The following is a 25,843-nucleotide window of genomic DNA, read 5'->3' as shown; positions in this document are numbered from 1 at the left end:
TGATGAAAATTGCAAATATTTTTTTAATTAATATATTTATGGATTTATATTACATTTATTTAAAACAAGGAACATTTGTGTGTGGATCAGAAATGTGTTTGTGAAACTTATTTTTGTTTATGGATTTATTTTACATTTATACATACCGAAATCCATTTATGTGTGCATTGAAATGTATTTGTGAGAAGAGAGTAATTTATATATAAATCACAAAATACATTTGTGAATCCTTCTCTGTGCATTCATTATTAATGAGACTGTTCTGACCCCATAAAAAAGCACTGGGGTAGAGAGCTCCGAGCCGCAGCGTCCGTGCGCGCAGCCATGGCAACAATAATAAGTATAAGAATATGATAAGTATAAGACTGTAGAGGACTTCTGAACTGTCCTTTGCAACATTAGTGTAAATCTTAGTAAACAATATTCTTATGAAGAGATGCTGCTGCGGTTTCTTTGGCTCATAGTTGCAGGACTCTGCCTCTCCTCGCACTCACGCACTCACGTGAAACAAACAAACGCGTGTTCCCGCTTCTGACTGACATGTGAAATTTGCATATCAACATTCCACCATGCAATCTGCATTCTCTCCGTCTCAGTGGAGTAGGAGGAGGAGTATGGCGACACATTAGTGCCATAATTCACTAATGTGATAAAAGATGCATTCGGGCGTATTATATTATTCCACACGGGTAGATATTAACTGCGAGCGCGCAAATGATCTCTGCGTGCGCGCAAATGACCTCTGCGCGCGCAAAACAGCCTCTCGCGCGTAACAGCCTCTTGCGAAAGATGTTTTTACGCTCGCTCGAATTTAATTTTGGCACTATGGGGGAGGGAACCAAGGCAGGGCGGGCTTTCCTATGATTGGCAGTTTCTGAAGCGCGATATTTGATTGACAGCCCTCCTCAGCCTTCCTCTCATTCAATTCTGAATTGTACAGTAAATGGCTGAAACGATAGTTACGTATTGTAACTCTAGATTCTATGAGTATAGGCGCAGCCTTTTAAGGCTATCGCTATTGGGTTATCCCTAGGCGTGAGCCGTAGCACTGAAAAATGTGTAATCCCCGACCACCAACAGCGTGGGCCTCAATTACGTCCGCGTGCGGCGTGCCTCAACGACGTCCGCATTTCGCAGATATAGTCGGGCGCCGGCAGACGTTCTGCTCCCAATAAACAGCTTTTCTTCAGCTATTTAAAGGACAATGAGGCCGACACTTAAAAGGCTGCGCCTATACTCATAGAATCTGGAGTTACAATACGTAACTATCGTTTCAGCCATTTACTGTACAATTAAGAATTGAATGAGAGGAGGGCTGAGGATGGCTGTCAATCAAATATCGCGCTTCAGAAACGGCCAATCATAGGAAAGCCCGCCCTGCCTTGGTTCCCTCCCCCATAGTGCCAAAATTAAATTCGAGCGAGCGTAAAAACATCTTTCGCGAGAGGCTGTTACGCGCGAGAGGCTGTTTTGCGCGCGCTGAGGTAATTTGCGAGCGCCAGCGGATGTTTTGCGCGCAGAGGTAATTTGCGCGCGCGCAGACATCATTTGCGCGCTCGCAGTTAATATCTATGTGTGGGGAATAATATAATACGCCCGAATGCATCTTTTATCACATTAGTGAATTATGGCACTAATGTGTCGCCATAGAGGAGCTTGTGTGCGCATGCTGTGAGCGTGATGTCTGGGCAAAAGAGGACGTCTGGTTACCCTACGTATTCCTACCTGTGATTCCTACCTGTTCCACTGTTAAATAGCGGCGCAAATTGGTGAGCGCTATGCTGGTAATTTCTCTGCGTGAGAAATACAAAGTGTGGCATGTGAGTGTGTGCATGGGTTGAATTGCGTGTGTCTCACGCCGAATGCGTGAGACTTGAGAGCCAGTCAGTGGTTATCAGCCCCATAACTGACATAAAAAATGTGGACCGTTAATGTTGTGGAGCTCACTTCATGTTTCACTGTGATTTATGTTAGGCCTACAACAAGTGTGATATTTAACACTGAGGGCCCTATTTTAACGGTCTGAAACGCAAGTGGGAAGCGCAAAGCGCAAGTAGCTTTGTGGGCGGTTCTACGGCGCTATCGCTATTTTACAGGCGGATAAATGACACTTGCGTCGCGGCGCAAGTGTCAAAAGGGTTGGTCTGAAGCAGCCTAGTTACCCGTAGGTGTGGTTTGGGCGTAACGTCCAACAAACCAATGAGAGTGCCAGCTCCCATCCCCTTTAAGAGCCATGAGCGCATTTGAATCGGGCGAGTTGATATTTTGACAGCGCGTCTGCAGTCTCCGATGAGACAGATGCACATGAATTTCAAACTGCAAATGGCTCAGTTTATTGCCAAATAATATGGCCTAATTCACACATGGAATAAGGGGTTTTCTTCCACAACTTCAGAAATACTGAGTCCTCAAATAAATTTCGGCAAAGAAAACGTATATGATATAACATATGATATGCGGTAACTGTGGTTCTATTTAATGATATACGCAATACATTATAAACATTGTTTCTTATCAGTGTTGTATGCTATCCTAATATGCATGTGTCCCCGCGGTAATAGACATTGCCATTGATTGTATTATGCGTTACGTGTTTAGTTTGCGTGTGTTTAAACAGAGCACACACGCGCGCCCGCATTCATTCATTCTTTTTAACACTCACTCGCGGTAAAACAATGTTTTTCACGATCAAATACTCATCAATCCTAAAAGTTATGGGCATGTAGGCCTACACGATGTCTGTGTCAAGAAAATATGTGTTTGCTGTACGGTGTTTGCAGATGCATTGATTTAAAAGTACAACTTATTACCGCTGCATCAGCTGTTCTTTCCAAACTAATTTACAAAGAATGTGCGGCTAGGTAGATGGGAGAAGCAAAGTGTATGCGCGAGGTGCACAAGCAATCCGTATGCATCGCATGCGCATGTATGCATCGCATGCGCATGTATGCATGCGCCCTTAAAATAGCATCTGAACAACGCGCCACTGACTTTAAACCAGGTATTTCCTGGTCAGTAGCGCAATGGTATTCAGAAACGGCAAAATACCGTTTGCGCCAGAACACGCCTCCTCCTTCCGCCGAACCGCCCCTTGGGGCGCATGATCAATCCCTAATTTACCGGCGAGTGGCGGTGGTGGGAAAAGAACGCTCTGCGCCAGTTGTAAACTAGCAACGACGCATGCGCCAGTGACTAAGTCACTTGCGCCGGATGCAAGATAGGGCCCTGAGTTTTTCATTAGGTCAAACCGGAGCTGGTCTTATGTCTGTGTTGAAGGCTGAACCTGGACTTGGGCCAGACCGATACAACCAGGTGCGTTCACTTTCTTTTTTTTATTGTCCAAACGGCTCGCGTGGCCTCGAGTGTGGCACTTGCCTCCCATTCACGTTGTATTGGACCAGGCCCCCAGGATAGGCGCATACTTCCGCAATCCACCAGTGCTCAGAGGCCAAGCCTGGTATTGCAGCTGTTTAAGCTGGGAGTGGACGGGGGTCCGTCATTTCATGTGGCCCAGAAGTAGATATCGCCGTCCACTCCAATACAAGTGGGGAACAGGATTGTGTCTCCGCAAAAAATGTCTGGATATCAATCAAAGGCTCATAATTATATTTCTACCCTGTTCTAAAAAAATTTAAGTTTTTTCTTTTCAAAACGCCTCCTCAAGCGTTTTATTAGCAGTTTATGTTGGGTGGGCAGCTGAAAGGAGCCGTACTGAAACAAACGGCTCCTTGCTATGGTCCTATTTTGAAGTGCACGGCTCCATTAACTTCCGAATTAAATTAAATTCCGAATTGACTTCCATTAACTCCATTAACTTCCAAAGTCTGAGATTTGTCCTTTTACTTAACATGAATGGCGTTGAACACGGATATATAACACACATATCATTGAAATAGCTGTAACAGGCACAGACGTATTGATTACCTGAATGATTATGGGAGACCTACGTAATTTTCATAATATTGTTAATTGTCTAATATTAACATTTCAGTTGCGTTGGTAGGTATTTCATTTTCATTTGCTTGTTTAGCTATGTATGACAGGGTTATGGTTAGCTATGTATGACAGTTGACAATGTTGGTGTATTACAATTCCTTATTTGGGTAGGCTACTCCAACTTCGTTGCTGGTCGATATGTAAACATTTACTTTTATATAAATTATTGATTGCATTTTTCGTAAATAGTTAGTTGGAAGGAATCTGTTTCTTAAGCAATAACATTGAACTGAATTTTTTAGGCCTACATACGTTTACTATGTTACCATGGTATTATATGGAGCAATCTTACATATTTATGAAGTTTCCAGATCAATAAAGTTCTATCTCTTTTTATTTGAACTGCCTGTATGTCCTCTTGATTATAGTATTACAGTGTGTACCTTGGTTATCAGCTATAATAGAATGGTGTCAATGTGGTATTGGCATATATATTCCAGAATTTGAAAAAGGATATGGATATAGAGTGGGTGACTTTATCAGTATACTCAATCGAGATGGCCACAATAATAACCGCTCTTAGATGGGTTGTAGATACTAAGTTGGTGACAATGTGGTATTGGCATATATATTCCAGAATTTGAAAAAGGATATGGATATAGAGTGGGTGACTTTATCAGTATACTCAATCGAGATGGCCACAATAATAACCGCTCTTAGATGGGTTGTAGATACTAAGTTTTATAACAGATAATTCAATGCGTGAAGATTTGGTGATAGAGGTAAAGCATCTTCTTTTAAATATTATAAGCCTTGGTTTAGTTATTCAGTTCTGTTGGATTCCAGCCCACCATGGAATATATGGCAATGAAATTGCTGATAAATTAGCTAAAAGATACTAACCTAATTAGAAGAATTTAACCTTAAGTATATATATTTTTTATTTTTATTTATTCATTTCTTTTGTTAGTTTGTTTTATTTTGTTTCGTTAGTTTGGTTTTTTCTTTTATGATTTAAAGTATCATTTGCCAACGTCCTTGTCACAAACTCCTGTGTAGTAGTCCAGTAGGTGGCGGTATATGGGGAAAAACTATGATCCTCCACTAAACTAGAAGAAGAAGAAGATCTCTGCATCCGGTACGTCACGGACGAGGTCACGTGTCTTGGCCACATAACGCGGAAGCAAATCGCTCCTGTATGTTACCCTGCGCCACTGAGCAGTTTGTATAGGAATGAATGGGCGGCCATTTTCCAGTCTGTGGTCCATCCTTTAATATGTCCATGTATTGGACACGTACTCGCGTGGGGCAAGGCATTGTGGGAAGACCAGCGTGCGAGCGGGTGGCGAGTTTATTTTTCGCAGGGTGGTAGCGGGAAGCTCGTGAATATTCATGAGGGAACTCATCCCTCATTGGCTGGGACTTGGCTCGCTGGGACTTTGTCAGAGGGCTTGTGAAAACAGAGGGCTTGTGATGAATTAATAATCAGCCGACGCTGTGTCTCTTCATCATGACATGAGTTGATCTGAAGAGCAAACACACTGCGCCCCCTACAGACCTGATGCAGACCAGAACAATTGGTTGCCGGCTCACCAAAATACACTGATCACAGGATGATAGATTAATCATGTACTGTTTTAGACCATAGAATCCTGTAAACTGTTAGAAAACAAAGTCACAATGATACACAAAATAATGAAATAATGAGAATGCCTTATGACGAAAATAAACACATTAAATAAATACCTTTGACTCAAAATAATAGCTTGTAAACCGTTTTTTTGCATCAATCAATATTATTATAAAAATCAAAATATATTCAGCCTACTACATAGCCACGTGCAACGGTTGCGCCATTGCCCCTCCAGGTGGGCGCTTGGGGAAGGGAGGGAGTCCCCTCTGTACGGGGCCAACCTGTTTCTGTGGAGCGCAACCTTCTTTCTCTTTCCTGGCAGCTGGACCCAGTACACTACTTCACCCAGCCGCTCCACCACCTGACAAGGCCCCTCCCAATGACAGTCCAACTTGGGGCACCGTCCCTTCTATCTGCGGGGGCGGTACACCCACACCAGCTCTCCAGCTTGGAAGTATCTTCTCTTCGACATTATGTTGTAGTTCATTTTTTGTTTCGTGCCCGCTTTCTCCAGCTGGTCTCAGGCAAAGATATGGGCGGGCTCCATCCGATCCTGGAGTCTTCCGGTTGTACCCTCCCCGGAGGAACAGCAGGGGTTTCAGGGGGCTTGCCAAAGGCCACCTCTACTGGCGTCCGTAGCTTCCGCCCCAACATGAGGAGGGCAGGCGTGCATGAGGTGGACTCCAGAACAGCAGACCTGTAGGCCATGAGGACGAAGGGCAGGTGCGTGTCCCAGTCCCGTTTGTGCTCTGCGGTGAGGATTGCCAGCTGCTTTCCCAGGGTTCAATTCAATTCAATTTTATTTGTATAGCCCTTAATCACCATTACAGTCTCAAAGGGCTTAACAGGCCAAATATTTGTGACACCCCCCTTTACCCATGCCCCCACACGGGCAAGAAAAAACTCCCTTGAATCAGCAAGGAAGAAATCTTGAGAAGAAGCGCAGTGTAGGGGATCCCTTCTTCCAGGGATGGTCAGGAGTGCAAAGGGTCCTATTGAACCTCTCGACGAGGCCGTCGCTCTGGGGCTGCAGGGCTGTGGTCCGGGTCTTATGCATGCTTGTGCGCTCACACATGGTGGCAAAGACCCGGGACCCAAAGTTCCTCCCTTGATCACTGTGGATGGTTTCTGCCACCCCGAACCTGCTTAACATGCCCTCTACCAGAGCATCAATCACGTCTCTGCTTCCTGATCTGGTATTGCGTACGCCTCAGGCCATTATGTAAAATAGTTAATGGCGACCAAAACGTATCGGTTGCCTGTGTCCATGCGGGGAAATGGGCCCATGACGTCCACAGCCACTCTTTCCATGGGAGCCGCCACCGCCTGTTGATGTAGTTGTGCGCGAGACTGATCTGGGGGGCCCTAGTAGGCCGCCGAAATGGTTGCAGCGGCGGAAAAGTCCTCTACTTCCCTTCTGACCAGCCCCAAGTAAAACCCCTGACGAAGCCGGCTGAGTATTTTTGCTGCTCCGAAGTGCCCCGCTCCTGCGGTCCCATGGGATGCTCTCAGCACAGCATCTCTCAGTGAACTGGGGACTATCACCTGCCACCTTTCTTCTCCCTTAGCAGGTTCCTTCCAGGCTCTCTGCAGTACTCCTTCCCTCACTCTCAGTGCCTCAAAAATAGTCCCGATGCCTTTTGTTGCAGTGGAGCCCCCAGTCACCTCCTCCCAGGTGGTCACGCCACCACTCTCTCTCTCTCTCTGGCCCCGCCTGAGCCAGCACTGCACCCTTGCCCACGTCGCTGGCATCCGTGTCCAGAGTAAACTGTAACCCGGGCAGTGTTTCCCACAGGCCAAGGACCAATGTGTGGCGTGCGGGGGGCGGAATACGGCGATACGGCGACGCGGCCGTCAGTGAGTGTGCATGTAACTCCGTGTTTACATGCGGACACATCTGATTCGCATAGATGTGGAAGAACAGCTCAATCGGAATAGAAAAGTATCATATATATACGCCTCAATCGGTTCGGAATAGAATTCTATGTGGAATAGAATAGGTGGTGTAGTCCGCTATAAATACTTATTCCGATTAGTTTGGGGTTTAACTTGGAGCAGCTGCAGTAGTTCGCAATTGGTCCACTCCGTCTGTACTTTAATGCACACCGAACCTTACCACTGTCAAGGAAATTTGATTTATTGGCTGATTCACGTCTTTGTTATTATCACTCCGTAGTAGTTACAGTAGTCCGGTAACTTATCAACCCCAGCGTGTCCGGTTGCTAAGCGACGGGGTGACATCGGTGGGTTCATGTGTTAGCATCGTCGCTCTCGCTCCGTGTGTGTGTGTGTGTGTGTGTGTGTGTGTGTGTGTGTGTGTGTGTGTGTGTGTGTGTGTGTGTGTGTGTGTGTGAGAATGACAGGGAGAACGAGTGCTATGCAGAGATGAATGGACGGAACGATTTTTAGATTTCCAAATCGCGTTATTTAAAAAAAAATATATATATATATATATATATATAGGCCTATATTAAAAAAAAAAAAAAGACAGAATCAATTCGTGGCGCTCGATGTTGATTCTGTGGCGCCGCGCCACACAATGGTCTATGTATGGGAAACACTGCCGGGGTCCGGGGGGTTGAGGACGGGGGCCTCCGCCAGTGCCTTCTGGAGGGAGTTGAAGGCTTGTTGGCACTGTGGCGTCCAGGTGAAGTCCCTGTCCTTCTGCAGCAGGTGGTGCAGGGGGGCTGCTGTGCAGGAGAAACCTCAGTGTCTATTTTGTGTTGGACCAGGTGTGTCAGGCCCACTTCCTTGTCTGTTAGTGCAAACATTTCTGGAAATTCAGACCACGCCGTACATCCAGCCGTAATACTGCTTAACCCCAACCAACACGTCACTTCCGGACCCTGACCCTCACGTTGTCGTCTCCCCCTCTCGCAAGACAATCTCCCATTAGCGCATTACCCAACACATGTGAACATTTGCATAGCTGCTGAACGCATAATTACAGAACCACATTAACCCAGTTCGTTACAATACTGTGGAACGCTCCGTTCACTTGCATGGACCTTCCCGACTCCCGGCGGTGAATTATTTTCCGATAATTGACAGTTGCTAAGCATATAATGACCTCTGTCAAGGAAAGTGAATTTTTTTGCCTCTGAATCACGTCTTTTGTACCACTCCGCAAGTAGTCCGGTAACCTATCAACCCCAGCGTATTCGGTTGCTAAGCGACGTCAACGTCCTTGGCGGACTACGAATGGTAACAAATAAATTGTATCTTCACCCACTGTGTGAAGTTATTCTTTCATTTTGGCAAGTAGCCAAGTAATAAGAGGGATATGAATTATACCTTGCTAATTAAATGGGTGCGTGCATTACGGCTATGTAATGCTGAATGTAACACTTGCGCGCGCGCACACACAGACACACATAGGCCTATTGTATGCATACAAACTGATCTTTTCATTTTTGGTTGAAGATATTGTTTTTGGCTACAGCCCAGCCCAGGCTACCCACTTTATACAGAGGGAGAATGAATAGGCTACTTGAACAAACTAAAATCCATCTCTTACCATTACGCAGACAAAATAGACCAAACTGGTCAGTTTACAACAGGATGTGGTCGTCGTCCAGGAACCCATGATGCTGAAGTCCAGTGGTTATTTTTAATCCATGACTGACGGACGGGATGGGGTCAAATTTCTCTATAGGAGGTCCATTTAATTCCACGAACAACAATGCATTGAGGCTCATGGCACGTAGTTTGTTTCTAATTTGATCATCAGTGTCATTGCATGCCGAAAAAAAAACTTTCACAATACGCAGAGGTCGGCAGAATAGTGTTGCTTGCAATAATAAGTCTCTTCAATGTATTCCCCTGATGTCCCTGCGACTTCCAGTCTCGCAGGGACATCGGCTTCAGTGGCCGACTCTCTGATAAGTTTTGCATGCATCCCCACCTCACGTTCTCCAAAGAGAACTAGGTCAGTTCTCTCTTTGGGCCAGAAGTGCTGATCCATTGGCTTCAACATGTTCACTAGATCACGGTCAGGGAGACGTTTAGTGAGATTGTCAACGTTTGCCTGGTAGAATTGGGGCTTATTTATTTGAGGCTGCGTCTCGGTAAGCATAACCCCTTTCAGCTGGCCACTGGTTATGCTTTCAATTCGGTTTTCCCCCCTCGTTCTTTCATAGCACGCAGCACCTCGATCGTTTGGTGAATTTGTTTGCTGGCATTGTATTGGATTAAAACCGAGATATAAACACTTCGACTAATTTAAGAGAAAGGAAAATAAATCGAGGAATCCGGAGCAAGTATTGACAAAATACTTTATCGTTTAAAAAGAACAACGACAAGGCAGAATGGTTTGCAAAGCACTGACGGTTAACAGATTCCAGCGTCCTCTTATACACACACACAAAGCAGTTTCTTGTTTGAGGTGTCCGCCCACAATCAATCATAAATTTGTCTAACCAAATGAAATGGTCACCAAATGGTCAACAAAAATAGTCAAAGACACCAGGCTGAGGTCAGCACACATTACCCCCGTAGCTTCCTGCTCCTGTGAGGGGTTCCACCATATGCTCTGACCGCAGACTCCCTGGCAGCGTGTCAAGCCCTGGATCAGAATTCAGAGACGCTTTAAATGTTTTCTACCATTAGATATACAGGCCTAATAATAATAATCATGGTTTACCATAGAATATAATCATTAATATCTACCACAGCATCAACCAGAGATGTGTTCCGTCTTTGTGATTTCAGGTAGAGCACTTGTAGTTCACGTCACACGTCTCTCATTGCTGCTAAGTCAGTGAGGAATCCAGTTGATGTCAGATGCCTAAGTAAACCAGAGTACTTGGCCCTCTCCGCGCCAAAACGCTTGTCATCTTCACTGGCCGTTTTAAAATGACATGCCAACACAGGGAAATCCTTCATTGCGGGTTTAATATTCTGGAAACTGCTACTCACCAATCTTATAGTAAGAACTATGCCAATTTTAAGAATCCTCATGTTCAATCCCTACTGCAGCTTGCTGTAGCGCCCTTGCATTTTTCGTGGACTGGTGGTAAAGAGGTTCGAAATAAAAAATTCTAAATAATTACACCCTATCATTGACACCCTTGTCAATGATATTAAAAAAACACTCGACATGCTGAAGGAGGAGTTTTCGGCCATTCGAAAATAGCAGAACTGCATCATGCGCTTGGTGGAGGAAGTCAAAGAACTGAGGCTACAAAACTCTGAGAAGGACAAGCGGATTATGTTGCTGGAGAACAGGGTGGGTGATTTGGAACAGTATACCGGAATGAACGACATCATCGTCACTGGGCTGGAGACCAAGCCCCACACATATGCGCGGGCATTAACAACGCTGAACGGAGGGGAGACAAGCGAGCAGGACGCCACATCTGTGGAGCAACAGGTGACGGCGTTCCTCCACTCAAAGGGGATTAAGTTGGACAGTGAGGCCTGTCACTCGCTCCCACGGAGAAGCAAGACGGATAAACCGGTTATAATAATTTGGTTTGCCAACAGGAAACACAAAACTGAACTGCTGTAACAGGGAAGACGACTGAAGGGCTCGGATGTGTATCTGAATGAACACCTGACAAAAAAAAAAGGCTGACATCGCCCGAAAGGCCAGATTCCTGAGAAAGCAGAAGAAAATTAAATCAACGTGGACGAGCAACTGCAAAATATTCATCAAGCTCAACGAAACACCAGGACAAGCCAAAGTATTACTCATTAGGGACCTGGATGAACTGAATGGATACCAATAAGATACACCACAACAAGGTAATGGAATTCACAATTCACCATGACAAGAGCATAACGCACAAGACATAGAAAATGACATTGATCCGGAAAACAACTTACTTAACAATATCAATAATAGCTGCAGTTATTACACAGATGAGCAATTTAATATACATTTCCAATCAGGAAACAACATGTCAATTATCCACTTTAATAGCAGGATAGCTATAAGCTAACTTCCACCAGATAAAATAACATCCCATTTAACATAGTAGCAATATCAGAGACCTGGATCAGCACTGAGAAAGGTGTGGACTTTGGGATTGATGACTATGAACTGAATTATACCAACAGAGGCAAAAAAAAGTGGAGGAGGTGCGGCTCTCCATGTGGACAAATGACTGAAGTACAAGGTGGTGGAAAATATGACAACAGCGGTTGATGATTTATTGGAATGTGTTACAGGAGAAATTTGTATTGAAAAGACCAAGAATGTTATTGTCAGCTGTATATACAGAGCTCCCGGATCGAACATTGAAATATTTAAAGATTGGATGGAAAAATTGTTTACAATGTCATTGCCAAAGAATATGTTCACATGTGGGGAATATAATATTGACCTTTTGAATCCAAAAAAACATAAAATAACAGAAGAATTCATCAATACTGTGTACAGTATGGGTTTATATCCTACAATAACAAGAGCTGGTAGAACCGAAGAAAACATAAATGCATTAAAGAATTACTTACTGAAACAGAATTGGAGGGTACTATACGAGGTAGACGATACTTACAAAGCAATGCATACAATGGATTTCTTAACGTTTTTAAATCACTTCATGACCAACACTGTGCTGTGAAAAATTACAGTGATGGACAAAAACAGACAACTAGTCAGTGGATCACTAAGGGTTTAAAAAATGCCTGCAAAAAGAAAAATACGCTGTATAGGAAATGTATGAAAAATCCAACTGCAGAAGCAGAAAATAAATATAAAGAATTTTTAAAAAGAATAACCATTATAATGAGGATATGTAAGAAAGAATACTATAATAAAATACTAGAGAATAACAAAAACAACATGAAAGGTTTATGGAATGTGCTAAACAGTATTATTAGAGATGGATCAAAAAATACAGGTTACCCTCAGTATTTTATGGAGAAAGAAAAGGCAATAGATAATATGGATGATGTGGTTGATGGTTTGTGTGGTGGATACTGATCTTTGGGATAGAAATACAAGCTCTATTTTTCTTAGAGCAGTCGAAGAAAAAGTGATTGTAGACACTGTAAGAAAATATAAGAGCAAATCCTCTACTGATTGCAATAAAAAAAAAACGTTATTGAAGTAATTGCCGAACCATTAACCCACGTATGTAACCTATCTTTTCAATCCGGCACATTTCCAACCAAAATGAAAATAGCAAAAGTAATACCATTATATAAAAATGGGGATAGACACCATTTCACAAATTACAGGCCTGTTTCTTGACTCTGCCAATTCTCAAAAATCCTAGAAAAACTCTTTGCAGAGAGACTTGATAATTTCATAGAAAAAAATAAGATTTTGTTTGACAATCAAAATGGATTTCGGACAGAGAGATCCACATCATCTCATCTCATCATCATCCGCTTATCCGGGGTCGGGTCGCGGGGGGAGCAGCTCAAGCAGGGGGCCCCAGACTTCCCTTTCCCGGGCCACATTGACCAGCTCTGACGGGGGGATCCCGAGGCGTTCCCAGGCCAGTGTTGAGATATAATCTCTCCACCTAGTCCTGGGTCTTCCCCGAGGTCTCCTCCCCACTGGACGTGCCTGAAACACCTCCCAATGGAGGCGCCCAGTGGGCATCCTTGCCAGATGCCCGAACCACCTCAGCTGACTCCTTTCTAAGTAAAGGAGCAGCGGCTCTAATTCGAGTTCCTCACGGATGGCTGAGCTTCTCACCCTATCCCTAATGGAGACGCCAGCCACCCTTCTGAGAAAACTCATCTCGGCCGCTTGTACCCGCGATCTCGTCCTTTCGGTCATCACCCAACCCTCATGACCATAGGTGAGGATAGGAACCAAGATCGACCGGTAGATCGAGAGCTTTGCCTTGCGGCTCAGCTCTCTTTTCGTAACAACGGTGCGGTAAAGCGAACGCAATACCGCCCCCGCTGCTCCGATTCTCCGGCCAATCTCACACTCCATAGTACCCTCACTCGCGAACAAGACCCCGAGGTATTTGAACTCCTTCATTTGGGCTAAGGACTCATTTCCTACCCGGAGTAAGCAATCCACCGGTTTCCACCGGAGTCATGTGCCGTTTTCCAATACCCGTACTTCCATGAGTATACTTAAAAGAAGTACACTATCTGCACTATCCGTACTCACTTGAGTACGCTAATTTTTCAGATGTGAGTGCTGTTCCAAATCGAGTACTCTGTGGTGCACTTACCGGAAATGACGATCACGACTGCCGCCGTGGCTCCTCCCCCGCAATAAACATCCCGCTTTGAACTGTGAACTCTTTACGCCTAGCAGCTATAAAAAGCTATAAAAACTACAAGATGACTCTATTAATACAGGCTATGTGGAAAATGCGCCTACTTTAGCTCAGCCTGGCTCCGCCTCTTCCGCTACGTAGCTAAGATGGCTGCTGTTGAGTACGGAGAGTGTCCTTCGATCCACACTTCACGATTAGCCCGTTTTGAGTACGGCATCCGGGTCCTTGAAGTATACCTCTTTTCGCCGGATCTGAATTGGAACATACTCCGTACTCAAATTTTGGCTAGTAAGTACGGACAGTACGGGTATTGGAACACGGCACTGGCCTCAGATTTAGCAGTGCTGATCCTCATCCCAGCCGCTTCACACTCGGCCGCCAGCCGATCCAGTGAGTGCTGAAGGTCACAGGCCGATGATCCAATGAGGACCACATCATCTGCAAAAAGCAGTGATGAGATCCTCAGACCACGGAACTGCAACCCCTCCCCACCACGACTACGCCTCGATATCCTGTCCATGTATATCACAAACAGGATTGGTGACAAGGCGCAGCCCTGGCGGAGACCAGCACCCACTGAGAACGAAACTGACTGGCTGCCGAGGACGCGAACACAGCTCTCGCTTTGGGAGCATAACATCAATGGCATTAATGCAACTTATCGAAGAAATCACCAATTGCATAAACAATAAAAAACTGGCAGTGGGAATATTCATAGACCTAAAAAAAAGCATTTGATACAATAAATCAGAACATTTTACTTGCTAAACTGACATTTATTCTATTTGCGGATGATACAAATAGTTTTTGTTCCGGTGATAATTTGAAGCAGTTTTTAGAGGTCATCACAGCAGAAATTAAAAAATTAAAACATTGATTTGATATCAACAAACTGTCTCTTAATTTAAGCAAAACAAAGATTATGCTATTTGGAAATCATGAAACTAACCCTCAAGTCCAATTGATAATAGATCAAATAAGTATAGAAAGAGTATATGAAATGAAATTTCTGGGTGTGATCTTGAACAACAAAATCTGCTGGAAATCGCATATTAATCATGTTAAAGCAAAACTGGCAACAACTATAGCAATATTGCGAAGATCACGATACATTCTGGACCACAAATCATTACGTACTCTCTATTATATACTCATCTTGCCATATCTAACTTACTGTTTGGAGATATGGGGAAATACTTACAAAACCAACCTACAACCGTTATGCATAGGCCTGTCGCGATATGCAATAAATCAATTAATTGCGCGATAAATAAAAATGAGCGATAATTTTTTGCCGGCCGCAATAATTTCCATTCGCACTCTTTTTTTTAAATCATTGCTTTATTGGCCTAATCTGAGAAGAAATCTATGCCATAAACAGAAATATTCTAGGCCTTTATTACACGGGTCTTCTCAATGCCGTGGAACGCTCCGTTCACTTGCATAGAGATAGTCCGGTAACTTGTCAACCCCAGCGTCTTCGTTTGCTAAGCAACGTCAACGTCTTTGAAGGACTATTTCTCTGCTGATCAACACTACGAATGCTGCTAACGAATAAATTGTAAAAAGACACACCATGTGAAGTTATTTTTTCGTCTTGGCAAGTAGCCTTGTAATAAGCGGGATGATGTAGTATAGAACGTCGCCGGTCATTATCTAAAATAAGCCCCTTCAGGGTGAAGCAAGACACCTCCGCTGCGCGTCGGTCGCCTGTTCGCCCTGTCGGGGCTTATTTTCCCGATAGTGACCGGCGTTCTATGCATTATATATATTTATATATGTTATATATATTTAGCAGGGTAGGCCTAAGTAACAAATGTCGGGTTGAAATCGGGCTCCGGCTCATAATTACAGGGCACAACGAGTAAACCCCCTCGTCAAGTGTCAGTAGCCGCGTTGACATGGACACATCATGATCATGTATACGCCTCATTCGGAATACAATTATCTGTTCGGCATAGATTCTATGCCGAATAGAAGAGGTGGTGTAGTCCGTTTTAATCGCCATGTATGCACTTATTCCGAATAGGGTTTAATTTAGAGCAGCCGCAGTAGTTCGCAATTGGTCCACTGAGCTCCGTCTGTACTTTTAAGCACACCAAACTTCACCGCTGTCAAGGAAAGTGGATTTATTGCCTGATTCACGTCTTTGTTATCATTCCGTAAAAGTAGTCCGGTAAGCGTGTCCGGTTGCTAAGCGACGGGACATGGGTGTTTATTAATGACGTGTTCGCGTATCGTAGTGTCCGCGCGCGTCCGAGGTAACTGTAAATGAGTAGGCTCCTAGTAGTACTTTTGCAGGCTGAACGTTAAAATACTTCTTAACTTAGAGAGATGGCAGCTGCAGTAAATGGACCTTCGAGGATTCCTGGTCACTAAATTCCTGTAAGACCACTCTCTCCCACCAGTCTTGGCTGCAGACTCGCATCCAAATTCCTCTTGTTTGCGGCGGAGCTTAAGGTAAATATAAAGATCTGACGAGAAATTGACGTTGCTGCGCTGTCCTCCTCCTTCTTAATTGAAGGAGCAGGCAGAGAAAAGCTCTCGCCTGCTGTGCTTTCATTAAAATCAAATTTAAAATCCCCGATAGTGATAAGACATCCATTATGTCGCCGCCGGTCCAGAGATGTGTCAGGTGTGCGCGAGAGACAGAACGGACACTTTTGTTACTGCCATGTATACAGTAGCCTACATTCGGAACACATTTTAGGAACAGATCTATGCCGCATAGAAATCTATGCGGATCAGATGCGGATCAGATGTGCCATGTAAACGCGGCTACTAACTTGTTGCATTGTCTGTGTGGGAGGCGGAGTCCTGGCGCAATCGTGTTTACATCCTTTTTATTTAGTGTTTCAATTTTATTTATTGTTTGTGGTGGTGTTTGGTTTTTATTCAAGAGCATTTTTTGTTAATAATAGATTGTTGTTTTGTTAATTTATTCTGTATATATTTAATGTCTTCCAGACGTCCAGTTCCAGTGTTCTTTAAAAATAAAAGTTTATTGATCTTCGAAAGGGTGTACTTTATCATTATATTAGTTGAAAAACGGCAATATTATCGCTTATCGCAATAATTCCTGGGGCAATTAATCGCCCAGAAAAATTTGTTATCGTGACAGGCCTAGTTATGCACATTACAAAAAAGACCAATAAGGATCATCAATAACGTTGGATATCTTCAACATACCAACTCATTATTTCTAAAGTCACACACACTGAAGCTCACCGATCTGGTTCTATTTAGGACTGCACAAATCATGTTCAAGGCAAGAAATCGACTACTTCTGGGAAACATCCCAAAACTGCTCATGGAAAGACGGGTATAATTTGAGAGGGGAACTTAATTAAAAAAATACAAATTCAGAACAACTCTTAAAAGTATGTGCATTACCATCTGTGGGGTGAATTTGTGGAATCGTTTAAAACAGGTAGTAAAGCTTAGCACAAACATATTTCAGTTTAAAAAGAGGTACAAAAACACTTTTTTGGAACGTTATCGTGATGAATGTGAGTGATTTTGAGTGTGATATTTGCTTCACAGGTTGTATTGGGACAAGTGATTTGGGGGTTTTGTTTTCTTCTTTGTTTTCGTTATTTTTGTCAATTTGTAAAAAAAAATTGAGGCTTTGTACATGTTGTAAATATAAGAGTGTTGTATAAATATGAATAATTTGAATGTGCATTATGTAAATAGTTGTTTAAAACTGAAAAATGCATAGCAGATAATTACAAGCAGTTGAACAAGGGGTGGGAATACATAAGCGTCGGCTTCCTCTCACTCCTTTTCGGACACAGACACTACATTTATTTTATGAATATTGTTTATGACACATAATTATTGTTGTTTTGTGTTATGTGTATTTGTATGATGTGTGGGGTAGCTCAGGGGCAGTCCGGCAGTCCGGCAGCTCAGCTCCGGGAGTGCAATCCCTTTCTGCTCCATGTCACCTCCTTCTGACTTCCATTCGGCGGCAGCTCCGGCGGGGTGAGCTCGGCACCAGAGAAAAGGATTGCACTCCCGGAGCTTAGCTGCAGGGCTAGCGCCGAGTTCCCCCCGCCGGAGCTGCTCGTCCGCTGGTCCACACAATCTTAGCGATTCTCTGATTGGAGGGGAGTGAGGAAGTGGGTGGTAATATTCAAATGTGCCCCCTTGGGGCGCCGAAACGTGCTGCTATCCATTTGGATGGTAGGCTGGTACGAACGACCAGCTTCAGCGAGAACGTGACGTATTTCCCTTGCTCCAGCCTTCCAGTTTGCTATTTGCGTCCGACGAGTTTGAGAAGAAAACTATTTTGGAAAAAAGAAATAATCCAGTATAATGGTTGCCAGCCTTTACAGAAACATTAACATTGCAAGCCTTTTACATTGCAATAATATCTTGCCATTTTCGCCAATTTTAATTAATTTAAAGTGCTGTCGTGTTTATGTCGAGCCACGAGGGGTAGTAGCGGGCTAGTCATCATTAGCAACATAGCCTCTTTAGCAAACCAGCTTGAAAACACAACTTTACATTGAATTGCACGCAAAGCATGACCGTGCAATGCATAAATTGGTGACTAAAGCAGCAATGAAATCAAGTGTGTAAGAGGATTTAAAATCGACATTACAACCCCCAACGTGGTACAAATACAAAGAAAATACAGCTCAATCCCCATTGACTATGGGCGCAGCCATCTTCTTTGCTAGTTGTACAGATCTGCTCGCTCTACTTTGAAAGCGACGAGATACTACGACCGAAAGGGGGCGTGCCTCAGTGAAATGCCGCAAGAAAGCTGGGAGATTTGCGACTTTACCACTTCGTACATCCAAATGGATAGCAGCATTATTTCAAAGTTTGTTTGCGTGTGGGAGCACCATCTACCCACAACAACACCCCAAATCCCAGGAAAAGTGCTGTTTTCATGATATGTCCCCTTTAATGGCATCCAATCTAAAACGATATGACGCTACATGATAACACAATACATACATCAACATCAACATAGACACTAACATTTATATTGCATTAAAGTACAAAACTTCTTCACCCCCAGCCACAGTGTGTGGCCAAACATGGGAAATTCACTTATCACAGCAGCCCATAGAATATAAAAAGATGCAATAATAAAATAAGAAAGAAAGTTATAGTATGTCCAGCATACTTAAAAAATCCCAGTGATTACAGTGATTAAAATGCCATGCCATTGGGGCATAGATGAACACGCCTAAGGGTTACACATCAATTCAGGCTAAAAGGTCCTTCAATACAGAATCAATTAATAAATTGGTGTGTGTGTGTGTGTGTGTGTGTGTGTGTGTGTGTGTGTGTGTGTGTGTGTGTGTGTGTGTGTGTGTGTGTGTGTGTGTGTGTGTGTGTGTGCATGCGTCTGTGTGTTTTCAGATGGCCGTGGACAGTGGTAAGACCGTAGTGCTGGCAGCACTGGGCCGGCCCTTCAGTCTGGGGATGCTCTACGACTGTCGCAACGACTCACTGATCCCCGGTAAATAAATACAAGTACAGAGTCTAACAGACAAGACACAAGATCTCTTGACGTTATTTTAACTTACAACTGATTTGTGTTTGGTATGAAATTGATCGATCTGGCCAAATGTCATTATGGATGTCATTATTAGGTGAGTGCTGCAAGCAGCGCTCAACTATTGTTGTTCTTAAAGGTCCCATGACATGCCCCCAGGTGTGATTGTGATCACATAACCCGGTATCATGTGATTTCGTGATACCGGGTTTTCGGCAGTCGGACCAAATCGGTCCGACTGCCTTATCCGCCGACCATCGGCAGTCGGAATAGTGTGTCAGGGCCTTCCAACCCAACATCACAGTTGGGTTGTCAGCATGTATTTAACATGGAAGTCCCTCTATTCAGGCTGACTGCGATAACATACTGTGACAAAGACAGTGGCAACGCACACGACGCTGACCAAGATAATATGGACCTCATTTCCATTTAATTAGGTCCACTTAAGACAAGCAGAACTCACAATTATCCATTACTCCGTTTTCCACCACACTACACTACCAATGAGCCTCATTGATTCTTTACAAGCAAGAATATTATTATAATAGTTAAAGTTATGGCTAGATAATAGACTGTATATTATGGTACATCATGTTTATTATTATAGAATGGTTTGATTTGTCTTTACAGGTTAGTAAAAACATATTAGAGATCCTAGGATATCAATAAATTGTAAACAATAAAAGGGTCACAGACAACTTTTACATTATTCCCATGCTAAGAAATGTATGCACTCACAGTATTTCAAGACACTTTGGATAAAATGTTTACCGAATGACATTGCTTATAATATAATATTATTTAAATGAATTTGTCTAATCATAGTTCATGGTATGAAGGGGGATGAACCCGTACATACAGAAACATTTATTATAATAACCAGATAAAATACCAACTCTCTTCCATATTCAATACATGGGATTTGGTTAGTCAGACTCTAGAGTGTAAAGTGTGAGTTAAAGCAATGATGTGTTCAGAATATAGACTAGCATATATCTCTTTATTTCTCCAGACATAAACACTTTGACATTTAACATTCATTTTTAGGTTGACCTTACTGATTTCATAGGAAAAGCATTTTCATTCAGTAGGAATCCATACGCTGATGTATAAAAAAAATTATACGTTTTATATGTATTCCTCTGATTAAGGATTGATTTGTTTTCTCTTTGTTTTCTTCTGAAGCTCTGACACTTTGGGACCGGGAAGCCTTGGAGAAATATACAGATGAAAAACCCCAACCCAACAGTGTCTTTGAGATAGTTGCATCCGACTCCATTGAAGACAAATTTTCTGCATTGAATGTTGAAGGTTCCATGAAAGCCAGTTTTCTGGGTGGACTGGTTGAGATAGAAGGCTCTGCTAAATTTCTTTCAAATTCTAAGAGTTCCAGGAATCAGGCTAGAGTGACACTAAAATACTGTACCACCACCAAGTTCCAACAGCTGTCAATGAATCACATTGGTGAAGGTAATATGAAGTATTCAGATGTGTTGAAGTCTGAACAAGCAACACACGTAGTGACAGGAATCCTTTATGGGGCACTAGCCTTCTTTGTGTTTGACCGTGAAGTGTCAGAAAAGGAAGATCGACAAGACATCGAGGGCAATCTAAAGGGGCTGATCCAGAAGATACCCAAATTGACGGTAGACATTCAAGGTAATCTGAACATGGCAGACAAGGACAAGGTAAATGTTGACAAGTTCTCCTGCAAGTTCCATGGGGACTTTAACCTTGACAAACACCCTGTGTCCTTTGATGAGGCTATAAAAGTCTATAAAAGCCTACCTAACCTAATCGGTACCAAAGGAGAGAAGGCAGTGCCACTGAAGGTCTGGTTATATCCACTGAAGAATCTAGATTCTGCTGCTGCTGAACTGGTTCGACAGATAAGTGATGGATTAGTCAGGAATGCTCAGAATGTCCTGGAGGACTTCAGCGAGCTGGAAAGGAGATGCAACGATACAGAAAAATGCGAAAAATTTCAGCAATTTCCACAGATTAACAAAAAGGTAAAATTTTTCAAAGAGCTGGTTTCTCAGTATAAACTGAAATTCGAGAGTAATATGGCGAAGAATATCCCATTGATCCGAGGAGGAAGAGAGAAGGAAGGTGTTCTCGCAGAGATCCTGGAAAAAGTACATTCTTCTCCCTTCAAAATTAATGAACTGAATGACTGGATGGAATCCAAAGAGATGGAAATTAATTTCATCTGCTCTTGCATTGAAAAAATGCCTAACCTGCCTATTCTCACCAGTCGCAGCACTCTACACAATGAGATCCACAGTGGAGATATCCCACATGCTGTGTGCTTTGCTTTTACCTCCCTCGAAACCCCAGAGCCTTACCTTTCAGCTCTGTCCAAATTCTTGAATGAAACCAAACCAGACAACGTGCAATGTGATTATGATGTGGAAAAACCATGGTTCGACTCAAATGACGTAATGGACGAAGTGAAAGAGAAAATAAAGCTCTTCCAAGATTTTGCAGAAGCCAACAAGGAGAGCAACAGCATCAGGTTTCTAACAGCTGTGATAAGAGATAATGAAAAGAAAGGTGCAACTCTCCAACTCTACAAGAATGGCTCCTTAGTCACCGACAACTTTGAACCACCTATGAAGCCAAAGATGATCCCAGGTGACATCACTCATAACAGTGTAACACTGAATATTTCCCCATCTCGATTTGGACTGACAACTGTCACCGACTACACTGTTGAGTTCTGCGATGGGGACGATGTTTGGCATCAACAAATGGAGACTAAGGCTGGAGATGTCACGGTGTCCGGCTTGAAGATTAACGAGGAGTATCAGTTCAGGTGTAGAGCCAAGTGCGAAGTTGGCCTCGGTCCGGCCTTTGAAGCTAAAATTAAAACCTTACCATGCGGTCCTCCAGAAAAGCTACATGTGGACTGTTATCCTACAGACTTGGCAGTCAGCTGGGAGGAACCATCTGACCTTGGACGTGGAGTGGAGATCAAGCATTATATCTTAGATTATGCTGAAACATCTCAAAAAGTGAAACCTGAAGAGTATATATGGAACAAACAAACTTTCAAAGCCAATGAGTCCCAACGAGTCAAAGTCATTACCGGGCTGCATCCTTCGACACAATACACTGTCCGGGTCAAATGTGACGTTGGAGTTGCTGGCCTTGGCAAAGAGGAATCTGTAGTTGTGTTCACAGAAAAGCCATATGAGCGGTTAGCAGAAACTGTTAAGAAAGAAAGCAGGAAGATTGAAGGACTTCCAGGTACTCTGGATGTTTACACTCTTCCTCTGAAAGCCCAGTCCATGAATGTAGAGGGATGCAAGCGCTTCATATTTGGAAAAGACTCTTTGAAACGGAATTGCACCTTCATGGTTCTAGGAGCCACTGGGGCGGGGAAGTCCACCCTGGTCAACAGGATTATCAACTACATCCTGGGGGTCACATGGGACGATACCTTTAGATTCAAGTTGGTAGACGAAGACACAAACAAGTCTCAGGCTCACAGCCAGACCTCTGAAGTCACCGTGTACAAGCTCAACCACCGAGAGGGCTTCCAGATCGACTTCTCCCTGACTATTGTGGACACACCGGGTTTCGGCCACACGGGAGGCAAAAAAAAAGATTTGTTGATTGTACCTAAGCTACAAAAGCTTTTCTCAGCTAAACATGGAGTCAGCGAGATTGATGCCATCTGCTTCGTGGCCCAAGCATCTCTTGCTCGGCTTACAGAATCACAGAAACATGTCTTTAACTCTGTGCTCAACATATTTGGCAAAGATGTGGCAGAGAACATCCGGATTTTGGTGACATTCTCAGATGGCACAAAACCTCCGGTTCTCGAGGCTATCAAAGAAGCTGAGTTCCCATGTTCTCAAGATGAAGATGGTTCACCAATTAACTTCAAATTCAATAACTCAGACGAAAAGTTATGTGGTCCGTTGGGTGCGTTTAATAAATTGTTTTGGAACATGGGAAAGGAAGGCATGGAAAAAATATTTTCTGGTCTGGAGGCAATTAATGCCAAGAGCTTGACCTTAACCAAGGAGGTGCTCAGACAGAGGGCTCAGCTGCAGAACTCCATTAGGAATGTCAAGATTAAACTGAATTTGGGTTTAACTAAGCTTGGGGAGATAGAGCAAGAACGTAAAATTCTCCAAAAACATGAGATGGCGATCACAGCCAACGAGCAATTTGAGTATGAGACCAGCATCGCAAAGCCTGTTCAAGTTAAAGCCAAATTTTTTTCACTTAACTGTAAGACATGTAAGGTCACCTGCCACAAATCATGCGGGGTATTATTGGGTGTCCGTTATTTGTGTGAGGTCTTTACCTGGGGGGCTACCTGCGTCGAATGCAAAGGCATGTGCCCTCTATCGGCGCATGTCCGTGATGATTTCTACTGGGGCTCCGAGACGGTGAAAGAGAAACAAACCTACAAGGAGCTGAAAGAAAAGTATGAGGAGGCCTCTATGGCAGCATTGTCCGTTGGTGACATCATCAAAAAGACGGAGCAGGAGTACGACTGCCTACAGGACGAGTTGGTGAGGCTGATGGAGCGCGCAGCCCAGTGTCTCAACACCCTGAAGAAGATCGCTCTGAAGCCCGATCCACTCTCAATACCTGAATACATCGACCTGCTGATAGAGGGAGAGAAGTCAGAGGCCAAGCCTGGCTACCTTGAGCGCATCAATAAACTCCAGGAGCTAAAGAAAAAAGCCATTACCATGGAGATTGTTGCTAGCGGGGCCACAGTCTCGGATATTGATGCAGAACAGGTCCAGTGGTTAGGACCTCTGCCAGCGCAAAAGGGACTGGATTCATATGATGACATGTTCTTTGCATATTAAAGCTTTTGATTTATTTTAATTACAAGGATGCTGTTGATGAGAATTAACAGAGTAATGAAACTGCTAGAAATTAAACATCTTGGTAAACATGTTTTTTTTACAAAAAAAAAAAAAAATATATATATATATATATATATATATATATATATATATATATATATATATATATATATTGGGTCGCCAATTGGCAGAGTGAAATGTATAAATACGCTATATGTGAATTCATTTTCCTAATTAAAAATAGAGTGTTTGTTCAGCTCAGTTGCTGTTCGCCAACTGAGCTGCACTCTCTCACTTTCTCTCTTCTGGGAAACCTTGACCTGACAACCTGTTTGCTCTCTGGCTGAGGTAACATTGAGTGAGACTTCTGTGATTCACTCAATCTAGATCACGATGTTGAAATGAAAAAATAAGTTTATTACCCTGATTGTGTTTGTGTTTGTTTTGTTCTGTGTACTTTATATGCTTGGCAGCACTCCCCACTCCAGCTGGAACACTGAGTCACTGAGTGTATTGACTTACTGCTTATTTTTCCTCATTTTTCAAATGAATTGTGTAAATTCTTATGTGTACTTAACACACACATCAGAACATTGGATTATGGCTGTAATGTACTTTTATGATAAGATAAATACTTTTATTTTTATTTTTACATTCATAGTTTGTTGTGTTCTTTATCAATAGTTTATGAATGTATATGTTATGCCGATTCAAGATGCGTCGAGTCGGGTTTACTCTCCACTTCAAAATATAACTTCACATCACACACGAGTTAGGTCAAACGGGGACACCAGGTGAAAACCGGAAGTCAGTGACATAACCCTTTCCCTTAAAGGTACAGTCCCTTGGTGAATGTCTCTTAATCGTACTTGTGGGTCACCACACAATGCATTCTTGTTAAGTTTGGGTCCCAGGGAGACCCCAAATGTCTATTTTTGATCTCGAAGTGAAACGGTTTGGAACCCCTGTATTTTAGAGGAGAAGAACAAATGCTCTCAAAACAATATTTACTAAAGTATAATCATGTTGACACGTGTGTTTTCTAAAAGAGAATTAAAGATGAGTACAATAATCTGTGATGACTTTTAACCTTTTTATTTGATTAATGCCCATTGTATATTCTCAAATATTAGTTTAAAGTTATCATTATTAGGCTGCCACTTTTGGTCAGTTTTAACGCATTCATGAAACCACCAGCAGGGGGCGACTGTCAGAGATGGGTTTTGTGTTAACTTTGTATAACACAGACTGACATGTATCGCCCAAAGCCACAGCCCTTCATTTTATGTCAACAGAAGGTACAATTTTCCAATTGATAAAACACTGTGCGTGTTCCTAACTCAACATTAATCAAACAGTGTAAAATATCCAATACAAAATATTCCTTTTGAACAGATATAATTAACAAATATATATTACAAATGTGACTCCTTAAATAATAAAACCTTATGTGGGACATTAACTGGTTTTGTTTTCCCCTTACACGCCGATCCATTTCCCAGTCCCCATACTTTGCCAACATATCGTTAGTAAGAATGTTTGATTGACTATACTCTGTCTATGGCAATCGCTCTCATACACTTTCTACTAGTGCATCCCCTACACAAGCTCATTTATTTTTTTGAATTAAGGGGTTAATTAATATAATAATTAATGTGCGTTCTATTTGGCACCGTAAACATTAAATGGGTGAAAATACTCATAATTTAGTGGGAAACCTGGGCCT

The 25,843-nt window shown here is 42.9% G+C and overlaps 1 protein-coding gene across 4 annotated transcripts in view; it reads left to right on the top strand.

Annotated features, from left to right (window-relative positions):
* The window catches only part of LOC132463690 (uncharacterized), a 142,960-nt gene extending 117,769 nt beyond the window's left edge, over positions 1–25,191 (top strand). For 3 of the 4 annotated variants that reach the window (XM_060059999.1, XM_060060002.1, XM_060060000.1), the window contains 2 exons: positions 19,144–19,243; positions 20,465–25,191. In XM_060059999.1, the coding sequence (XP_059915982.1) occupies positions 19,144–19,243; positions 20,465–24,117 (3,753 nt within the window). In that variant the 3' untranslated portion in view covers positions 24,118–25,191. Of the gene's footprint in view, positions 1–3,241; positions 3,313–19,143; positions 19,244–20,464 lie in introns of all 4 variants that reach the window. The other variant, XM_060059998.1, reaches the window with a different exon arrangement.
* The last annotated feature ends 652 nt before the right edge of the window (positions 25,192–25,843 follow it).

The sequence above is a fragment of the Gadus macrocephalus genome, chromosome 8, assembly GCF_031168955.1.
Source record: "Gadus macrocephalus chromosome 8, ASM3116895v1".
NCBI classification, from domain to species: Eukaryota; Metazoa; Chordata; class Actinopteri; order Gadiformes; family Gadidae; genus Gadus; species Gadus macrocephalus.
This window is presented reverse-complemented; position numbering and strand designations above follow the sequence as displayed.